Source organism: Rutilus rutilus (genome assembly GCF_951802725.1).
Source record: "Rutilus rutilus genome assembly, chromosome: 9".
NCBI lineage: Eukaryota > Metazoa > Chordata > Actinopteri > Cypriniformes > Leuciscidae > Rutilus > Rutilus rutilus.
Window position 1 is genome coordinate 22,244,313 of NC_140223.1, and position 10,819 is coordinate 22,255,131.

Genomic DNA, 10,819 nt, shown 5'->3' on the forward strand with positions numbered 1-10,819 from the left:
TAGTGAGCCTACGTAGTGACGTGTAACACAGACGCGCTGCGCAAAAACACTACGCAAACCAACTAGAGGTCGAGAGAGAAGGAAATGATAGTGGAATAAAGTCATTATTTTTGTTTGTTTTTGTGCACAAAAAGTATTCTCGTCGCTTGATATACTTAAGATTGAGCCACTGTAGTCACTTGGACTATATTAACGATCTCTTTAATAACTTTTCTGGGCCAGCAAGTTTGGGCCACCTAGCAGCCTATGGAGGAGTGAGACAAGGCTCAGATTTCATCAAAAATATCTTAATTTGTGTTCCGAAGATGAACGAAGGTCTTACGCGGTTGGAACAACATGAGGGTGAGTAATTACTGACAGAATTTTCATTTTTGGGTGAACTATCCCTTTAAGTGCTAAACTTCTTGTTGTCAGAGTGAATATATGAACTGTATTGGTGTTACAGGGTGACGTGGTGCTTCAGAATGAGCATGTGATCGAGACGTTAACCAAAGTGGCTATCTGTGCTGACAAGATCAACAGCATTAACATTAACCAGGGAAGGTGAGTTGCAGGCGCAAAATTATCATTTTGTAAAATACTTTGAAATCTGAGATTCATACAAATCTGTCTTGAAACTCAGATTATGAAATTATTATACTTTTATGAATAAACGATTTTGCTTTCCCTCTCATGGACAGTATAACGTTCAATGTGGCTCAAGGAAAAGAAGGGATCATAGATTTCACATCTGGCTCAGAGTTGCTGATAGCCAAGGCTAAGAGTGGACACCTTTCTGTGGTGAGCATTGCTGACTAAATGAATTGAAATGTATCCAAATTATTTCAATTAGAAAACAGAAAAAATGACCAGGTGTGATTTTATTTCTCAGATTGCCCCTCGCCTCAACTCAAGATGATGGACGAGTCATGACCAAGCACTTCCTGCGTTCTCACATGATCTTCCAGATATGCTTATTAGCTCATCAATCACATGACTACAGGCGGAGCTTATCTCTGCCAACGAGACGCCAGCCAGCTGCACCAAAGGCCTCTGCTTTCAGTTGTGAAAATCTAGCGACTTATTTATGTTCTGGGGTTTAATACTGTTATATGAATATTATGATTTTATACGTCAAAGCCAAGAAATAACAAAATATATATATATATATATGTGCATATTTCCTGCACTCTGTCTTTATCTAGCTTTTTTGGGGATTGTTGATTGATTTGTTAGAGAAGGTGACCTCAGCCATGTTACCGAGGAAAATCAGGGTTCATAATTTTTAGTTATTCGCTTCGGTTCTATTTATGTTCACCCGTGATTGCTTTTCCATGGATCCTGCAATCCAGACTTACTAGGACCCAGTACACTTTTTCTAACAGTGAATTACTGTCATTGTAATGCGAGTTACAATTACTTGGTAACTAAATTAAAACGTTCATAGGAAAGGTATTAATTACTTTTTGCATATAGAAGATTACTTTTTATGGACGGATAAACCTGTTCTATATGTGCGACATAATTATGCTTACAAGCTTAGTAAGTTATTAATATTAGTCGATGTGTTCAAGAGAAATGAGAACGAACTTTTGAAGACTTTATGCCAAGTGCATTGAAGGTGCGTGTTATGTATGAAAAGGCTCCTGAAATCTTAATGTTGATGGAAAGAACAACCGGTGATAGTAACTATGCTAGAGCACCAGCTCCATTTTTCACATTGTGATTCACTCGTCATTCATTACTCATATTAAGAGTTTGAAGATCAGTAAATATGTCTTTTCTCAGTCCCAAATCTGTGCCTCAAAATGTTAGGGTTAGAGAGTATTTTTGATAAGATAAGAAAAGTGTTCCTGTAGAAATGGGATGAAATGGACACAAGATTGATCTCCAGTGTTGAATCACTCAGGCTTTGTGCTCCTAATACACTGGACACAATATAATCCTATTAATGCCATTTCCCCCACATTAGCAATCCTCTAAGCTTGTGAGAGATGTTGTTAGCCCTAATAGTTTGGGAAGTTATGTTATCTACAAAAAAAGGCTTGTTTATTTCTCTTGAGGCAGGTTTGTGTATATGTAGATAAAAAGTAACAGCACTACTAAATGTTTGCAAACCAAATTTAAATTTTATTTTAGAAACTAAACATGGAAATTTGGCATACCCAGTGCACTGTAGGATTTCTCAGGCACCCAAAACTGTTAATAGCACAATTAGTTGATATTGCCTTGATGACATGATGTTAAATGAGAATGTTCAGAGAAACATTGAGCATGTGCCTACCATAGCTGGTGTCGTAGTTGAGGATACTTAAAAGAAAACACTGTAAGAAATACACGTTAAATGCCGCATGTAATGTATTTAGAACAAATATCTATTTTTGACATTTATAAAATTCCCCTGATACTGTACACACAAACTCATGGCCCACCAGTTGAGATGTAATTCACACTTTGTGATTTTTGTTTTATACTATTTGTGTAAAATACCTGGAAATCTGTCAATTTGAAGCAAACTGACAATGTATCTGAGCATATTAAAGCTGATTAAAAACATTGAGGTGCCAGCTCTGTATTTTTCATGGGAATGGGTATTTGTGAACTCATTATTTGAGGTATAAGCCACAACTTGTATTTCTTGCTGACTTATCATCTGCTGGCAATTTAGTTTTGCATTTCATAAAGGAAATATTACTACTTGAAAGGCAGAAAGTTAATAGCGTTCAAGTTTTGGTAACATGATCCAGTAAAGGAAAGAAAGCCTGGGCAATAGAGAGACTGGTATCATTGTGATGTCGCTGACAAGTTAAAAAAAAATTTCACTAGTTTTGAATGAAAGAATTGCACATAAATGCAACAATGTAAAAATGTAACGTCAATGAGAGTTTTTCCACGTTCACGTCAACTATTCTATTTAATTTCTTTAAAACTGTTAAGCTTATGAAAGTCAAAATCACAGCAAAACAAAAGCAATTTGAATAGAGTCTGATTAAAAGTGCTGGAGTTGAATTAATTATAAATGTATGAGTTAAGTCTGTAACCCACCTAACGTTACTGTGTTGTAAAGATGCATTGGGAAAACCCCAGAAATGGCGGGTCTTAAAGGAACATACCCCGAGGCTGGCAGTGGGCGGAGATCCTTCAACTTCTTGAATTCTGCTATTTCCCAATATATCAGGTGACTTGGAGAAAAATACATACAGAGTTATTTCAGTCATATTTTTAGACACCTAGCTAAGATCTTTCCGTTTCACTATTGCGATAAATATGTGCGCAATAGTACGGTATGTAATCGATAAGAGCTTCTGATTTGTCAAAATAATTATGTTTATACGCTTATAATGTCGCAAAAGAATAGTTTCACTTTCAACCGCTATTGAATCAGTGAGAGTCTACGGAAGTGTGGGAATAATGCGTGTGTAAGTTAGATTATTTATTTATTTTTATTAAGTAATTTCGCTGTGGTTATATGGAACTGTTAATTTATTAATTTGATGTACACATATTAAACCGTTAATTTAATGGGAAAGGCTTTTTAAAGGAATTTCTGTTTCTGTCATTTTCCGGGCTGAAGTAGGCTAAGTTAGCCTAACTTAGCCTAACTTAGCTATTCTTACGATTCCTTTGTGGTCCCTGTCATAACCAAATCATCTTAAACAAAGTTTAAATAAAACATTAACTTTCTATTTATGTTTGTTATGGTTTTCTATGGTTTATTTATTATGGTTTATATTTTATCTTTTGGACCATAAAACCAGTCACATGGGTAATTTTTTTTTATTTTAAGCTGAATAAATAAGTTTTCCATTGATGTATGGTTTGTTAGGATAGGACAATATTTGGCCGAGATACAACTATTTAAAAATCTGGAATCTGAGGGTGCAAAAAAATCGAAACATTGAGAAAATCGCTGTAAATGTACATTACAAAACAATGTAGTTGTTAAATAATATAAAAATAAATACAAAAATAAAATAACAAAAATAAATGTTTTATTTATTTACGGTAGGAAATGTAATATTATTGAAATACTTATATAAAAAGAATAAATATTTTTCAATTACACATTTTCTTTTGACTTCCTTTAGGGTGGGGGAGGTGAAGCCTTAATTAGGGGGCCCCAGACTCCCCTATATATAATCAGCAACATATTAAAGTGATGGCTGTTGGAGCCTGTTGCACAGAAATTCAACAGCGTCGCGTGGAGCTGGTGGAGAACTACAGCGAACACCTGACACACCTGCTGGACGTCCTGTTTAACGTGGGGGCGGTGACCGAGGAGGACCTCAGTTTCATCAGAGGTTCGGCTGTTAGAGGTGAGCGAGAATGTATGAGGTTACTGTTGGACGTGCTGAACGGGAGAGGAGAAGAATCATGCAGGGCGTTCCTCTACATACTGCAAAGTGTTCAAGGTGATATTACAAAGCCAGGACAGGCCAACAAGCAAGAGCATCTCAAAAAGCACAAGGACATCTTGGCCAGACAGCACAGTCTGGTGGACTATCTCAGCATCAGAGGACACAATTTAGGGCAGGATGAAACCTGGTACTTGACTGATATCACCTTCTCAAGACAAGCTGGTTATGCATTGCCTTCTCAATGCCGACACGAGTCAGCAGGAGTTGGGGATGCTTTCAGGACACGCACGGATGAGATCTGCGTTTTCAGGGATGTGTATGAGAATCTGCTGTCCAAACTATCGAGTGGTGTGAATATGCTGTCGGGAGTTGCTGGAAGTGGGAAAACCACGGTTGTGAGACGGCTGGTGCGAGAGTGGGCTGCAGAAAACACCTCGTCCAAGATTGTCCTATCTCTGTCCTTTCGTGAGCTAAACCTCATAACTCAAGAGCAGAGCTTGCAGGACCTGCTCTCGGATCACTACGTCCACCTAAAACCTTTCCTGCACGAGTTACTGAGCTCCAACCCACCCAAGTTTTTACTCATCTTAGATGGTCTGGATGAGTTCTGCTACCCTCTTAATTTCGAACACACTCCCAAGTGCTCAAATCCTGAGCGGGTGCAGCCTATACAATCCATTGTGGTGAACTTAATCAAAGGAATTCTGCTTCCAGGCGTGTCCATTTTCCTCACCTCACGGCCTCATGCGGTCTCCAAAGTTCCTCCGGTGCTGGTCAGTCAGTTTTACAGTCTGCTAGGTTTCTCTTTAGCCCAGCAGAAGCAGTACTTTGAGCAGAACTGCAGTTCTCCAGAGGCTGCCGCTGCAGTGTGGGCCTCTGTGTCGTCCCATAAGCCCCTTCTCCTCATGTGCCACATTCCCGCATTCTGTTGGATTGTGTCCACCGCCTTGCATGACGGTGGCTCCTGCCTTTGTCCTGATTCTGTAAGTGCCAAGTCAGGAGAAAAAGGAGTGCTTGAGAACGCCAACCAACCCAACTCTTCATTGGGACCTTCTGAGGTCCTTCTGAGCTCCAAACCAGTCACGATCACTGAGATCTATTGCTGCTTTGTGAAATCCATCGTGCTATTCCATCTGCAAGGGCGTAGCGAGGGCTCTCATCACACCAGGCTTCAGCACGCCCCCCATGTCCTTGGCGAAATGCAGCCTATTCTCAAAAGCCTGGGAGCTATGGCCTTCAAAGGCCTCCTGGAGAGACGGTTTATCTTCGAAAGCTCTGATTTGAGCTCTTTTAATCTGGATAGCACCAAAATCTCACAGGTGTTCCTCTTTGAGATACTTAAAGAGGATCGAGCATCCCTCACCTTTGAAAAGGGCTTCCATTTTATCCACACCAGCGTGCAGGAGTTCCTGGCTGCCCTGTACTATGTTCTTCAGTCACTCTCAGGATCAGATCCATTTTTAGGGCTCAAACCAAGCACAGGCCAGTATCTTCAGTCTGCGTTTAAGCAGATGGCATCAGCCTTTAACAAATTCGGCAGACCGCGGCGCCTCTTCCGCAGACGCGTTAAGAAGGCCCTTCGCTGTGGTGTACAACATCAATCTGGACACATGGATCTTTTCTCCAGGTACCTTTTAATACTGTTTTCATATTAAATGCATTTTCATACGTTAATACATTTTCATGCATTAACGGGTCAAAAATCTTTCTATTCAAAATCATTAAAGGGATACTCCACTTTTTTCGGAAATATGCTCATTTTACAACTCCCCCATAGTTAAACAGTTGAGTTTTACCGTTTTAGAATCCATTCAGCCGAACTCCGGGTCTGACGGTACCACTTTTAGCATAGCTTAGCATAGATCATTGATTCAGACGAGTCCAGTAGCATTTCTTTCAAAATGACCAAAGAGTTTCAATATTTTTCCTATTTAAAACTTGACTCTTCTGTAGTTAAACCGTGTACTAAGATCGACGGAAAATGAAAAGTTGCGATTTTCTAAGCCTATATGGCTAGGAACTACTCTCAATCCGGCGTAATAATCAAGGAACTGTGCGGCCGTACCATGGGTGCAGCAGGCGTAGTGATATGACGCAGCGCCTGAAAATAGGTCTAATAGGTTAGACAAACTTAGTCCCGGTCACGTTGGAAGAAGTTACCGAGCTGGGGACTATTTTTAGGCGCTGCGTCATATCACTACACCGCAAAGTTCCTTGATTATTACGCCGGAATGAGAGTAGTTCCTAGTATTTCCGAAAAAAGTGGAGTATCCCTTTAATGCAAAACGCAATTCATACATACAGCGACTTGAATGCACATCTTGGTATTTTTTTATATTAATATCTTTTCTAATATCTGAAAAAGTCTTGTCTGCTTAATTAAAGTCATGTGGTACAACCAACATGAAAAAAGCAGAGCAGGAAAGTATGTAATAGAGAGAACATTTTTTAGCATTTTATGATGCAAAAAGGTTAGCACAGGTTGTAAAATGTAATGCATGTGGCGCAACTCGCCAAAAATTTATAATACATAAATAATTGTAAATAATAATTACAATAACATATATTGTAAAATATATGTAAAATAAAAACTTTCATACTTGTAAAAATAAGTTTTCTTGAAAAAATTTCAAACCCAATAAACCAAAATTTTTCCCAATTATTTTAAATGCAATGGTTTCTTCTTTTTAAAAGATTTTTTGATAGCTCTGATTTACTATGATGACTATGTTACTGACCAGTTGTTTCCGCTTATCCAGGTTTGTATGCGGCCTGCTGGTTCCTAGAACACGTCTCATCCTAAATGGATTTTTCCCTGATGGGCCCAAGATGCATCTGCTCCGTTGCCAGCCCTCTCCAGACCCGACTCCTCCTTTCCTCCTCCATCTGTTACACTCCCAACTCCAGAGCTCCACCCTCAGCCCAGAGAGGCAGGTCAATGTTTGTCACTGTCTGTATGAGGCCCAGGACCCTGGTTTGTCCCAGCGGCTACAGGGTTGGATGAAAGTTCTTTCACAGCAGGCCCCAGGTCAGTCCGGTTCGGTAAACAGGGACTGGAGCGAGCTGGCTTTCCTGTTACAGCTCAGCTCAGATGTGCAGGTTTTGAATTTGGACGCTCAAGGACTCGATGCTGACGGATTACGCCGACTCCTACCAGTCCTTCCCCTCTTCTCAACACTCAGGTAAATAGTGTAGGCTGGTAAAAGCTGTAGGCATAATTATTCAGAGATGACATGATGCATTCATTGTTAAATATTATAATTTATTGTACTTATTGTGTGATATGTATTGTATGTTCTTTGCATAAAGCCTGGGCCAGAATCCTCTTGGTTCAGAGGGAGCGTCTGTGTTATCCCTCGTTCTGAGAAACCCAGATTGCCGCATTCAGAGGCTGTGGTAAGTAAAATAAAAATTATTATAAATGAATACATTATCATTTATAAATGATCATAATTGAACTAATAAAAGATAATGAGCCTTTATCCTGACTGTGTATGTTCAATATAGGGTGGTTGCGACAGGGCTTGGCTGTGAAGGCCTGAAAATCCTTGTGGAAGCACTGAAAGAAAATCATACTGTGACTGATCTCAGGTGAACAGTGAAAAAAAAACATAATTTCTCATTACAAATACACAGAAGTTGCATCTTACTCGATATTTACAATATCATTCTTTCATTAGAATGGCCATCAATAAAATTGGAGATGATGGAGCTGGTTATCTTGCAGAATTGTTGAGGACGAATTGCACACTGACAGATATCAGGTGACCGAGACTAATCTCCGCCATTGCAGTCTTTCTAGTCAATTATTTATCTTCAGTGTTCACTTTGTTTAAACATTTTGCCTTCAATAGACTTCGTGACAACCTAGTGACAGACAAAGGAGCAGAAGTCCTCATGGCTGCTCTCAAAGAGAACACTACATTAGAGTACCTGTGGTAAGAACCATTTAAAGCAGATTTATTTCACTTTATTTCCTCGTGATTCTGTAACACAAGTGGCATATATTTTCTTTATCTATCGCAGGATGTTTGACAACAAGTTTACCAAAGACGGCGTCAAGAAGCTGAAAGAATTCGCAAATACCAGACCAAACCTTGACATTAAAGTTTGCGTCTGACCCACAACCGACAAACCGGTGGAATATCTCTAAACGGCATTTGCATTGCTGAACTGGCTCATTTACATTATTTTAATATTAGTACAACCAGAGACCGTCTACGGAGAGCCTGTCCACTCTATTGTACCGAATTTTGGTTGTAGTACCACCAGAGTTCCACTGGGGGCGCTCGCCATGAGTGCAAAATGAATGGGAGTCAATGGGGCTAGACGGCTAAATTTGTCTCTTTCACCCGATTGCCGTTGAGAAATCTCAGATGTGATTGTAGGTTTTGCAAGTTCAACATGGGTTTTAGGTCGAAAGTTGAATGAACGAGTACTTATGTCGTTTTGATTTCTTACAGGTTGAGTTGTTGTTGCCCATAACACGCTAGCATTCTGCTAATGACGTCAGCATTCTGACGTCATTGACATTTTGAAAGACTTTTTTAAAGCAAATAAGTGACTCTAAAAAATCTAACACCCAGCAATGTGTAATTTCTTTGCATCTCCTTTCGAATACAACATTCAAATTACTAGACAAAAAATTATATCCTGAGAAAAGTGGATTTTGAGGGGTATACCGCCATTGACCTCCATTCATTCTGCACTCGTCCTGTGAGCGCCCTCATGTGGAATCAGAGTGGAACTGCAACCAGTTCAGAAGCCAGAAGTGTAGTGAGAGTGAAACTTCTCGCCATATTAGACATTCTCTGGTACAACTTATATCTTACTTTTAATACACATTAGACTGTTAACCACTCAGGCTACTACTGCCCTCTACTGGACTTTTAAAGAGCTGTGGCTACATTGGTATGGTACGTTTGTAATATCGTTAGCCTCATAGCATAATTGCCTAAGGCATTTTTTTTTTTTCATATTATTTAGGCAATTATGCTATGAGGCTAACGATATGTATTTAATTGGCATTTGGCTGTAATATAACCAGAATTGTCAATGATTCATAGACAGTTATTTCTAAAGACGCTGAATTGCATTTATTTATTTTGTGAAATACCTTTTTAATAGCAAAACCATTGCTTTTGGCTAAAACCCACATGACAAGATTTTACTGAAGCTTTTAAGTGCTTTGAGGACTCTAAAATGGCTTTTTAACACATCTCAGTTCTTCTTGTATACTTTATAAACTCTTTTCTTCTTTCTCGTTCCTGCTATAGTGTCTCAGAGCAGTTTGACAATAATACTTTTGCCCATTTTCTTTCTGGGCGCTTTTACATACAGAGCTCATACAGGGTTCTTCTTAGATGCTTCATAAACAGAAGTGAAATGTATGTGTAAAATACACAAAGGCATAGTATTCTTTGGTTAGTCGAATTCAAAGATACTATCAAATCAGGGATCGACATGTGAAACTATTGTTAACTCTTTACTTTATTTATTACTGTTACTTTACATCAAGCCAGTTGCAATATATCTGTCAGATAATAGTGTTTGAAACATTGCACACCTGGCTTCTCTCTGAAAGTTGCATAATATAGGTTCGTGCATTGTTGTATCATTAATTGTCGTAACATCACGAAATATGAATTGTTATAACAAGTATTATTGCTTAGCAATTCTTACAATGCAAAGTACAAGTGTTTTGCAATCATTAAAACAAGATGTACAAATAGATGTTCAATAAACACATTATATTATATCCAGTTTGCTTTGGTAATGGAGTCTGTGGTTTTCATAGGTTCCTGAGGAATATTTAATATCAGTAATCCCTCATAAAGTAGCTTACTTGTCTGTATTTGAATGTAGTTGCTCATTTAAACCACCAGATGCCGACGTGATGTTTTGCGACTTATATCACTCCTTTGTTCAGTTTAGTGCTACAAAGAGTACAAGCAACAACAGAAAACCTGATAATACTCCGTAAAAAGTGTTTTGGTCATTGGTTCAGTTAACTTCTCTTTTGATATTTGCTGCTCAATTCGTTTATTTATGCAATGTCAATCATCTTTTATTAAAAAGAACACAGATAAATGCGACTTCAGAAGTATGAAAAGAGCTCAAATCTGATACCCCAAAGAACAAAGTGTCTTGTTTCTTTTTCATGGGAAACCCATAATGTACATTGAGACATTTGGCAAATTTGATTACGATACGTTAAATTTATTTCATGTGCCAGTCTTCTAGTGGTTTTGCAATAATGTCATTGATAAATCGGCTTGGCTGTTATTATGAGAGAGATTGAAATCGTGAAACACGAGGATGGCTTCTTCGTTTGGGATTTGTTTGTTGCTGTTTTTTTAATGAATTTTAAAAGGCCATAAAAGGTCATCAAATTCTGTATAATTGTAGCAGGGACCACAACAATCCGGTGTGTTCTGTGTGAATGTTCTTTGCGCTGGACCAAAATATAATGTGCAATTATT

The 10,819-nt window shown here is 38.6% G+C and overlaps 2 protein-coding genes across 5 annotated transcripts in view; both read left to right on the plus strand.

The window, feature by feature from the left end:
- myo1cb (myosin Ic, paralog b) overlaps nt 1-2,546 on the plus strand; it is a 48,493-nt gene extending 45,947 nt beyond the window's left edge. For all 4 annotated transcript variants that reach the window (XM_084418354.1, XM_084418357.1, XM_084418356.1 and 1 more), the window contains 3 exons: nt 446-543; nt 681-780; nt 872-2,546. In XM_084418354.1, the coding sequence (XP_084274480.1) occupies nt 446-543; nt 681-780; nt 872-898 (225 nt within the window). In that variant the 3' untranslated portion in view covers nt 899-2,546. The remainder of the gene's footprint in view (nt 1-445; nt 544-680; nt 781-871) is intronic.
- A 621-nt stretch (nt 2,547-3,167) lies between these two features.
- LOC311296587 (NLR family CARD domain-containing protein 3) lies at nt 3,168-10,403 on the plus strand. Its single transcript, XM_084418415.1, has 8 exons — nt 3,168-3,398; nt 4,068-5,964; nt 7,097-7,519; nt 7,647-7,733; nt 7,845-7,928; nt 8,018-8,101; nt 8,192-8,275; nt 8,364-10,403. Exons 2-8 carry the CDS (start codon nt 4,139-4,141, stop codon nt 8,455-8,457), a joined length of 2,682 nt encoding a protein of 893 aa, XP_084274541.1. The 5' UTR covers nt 3,168-3,398; nt 4,068-4,138; the 3' UTR covers nt 8,458-10,403.
- The last annotated feature ends 416 nt before the right edge of the window (nt 10,404-10,819 follow it).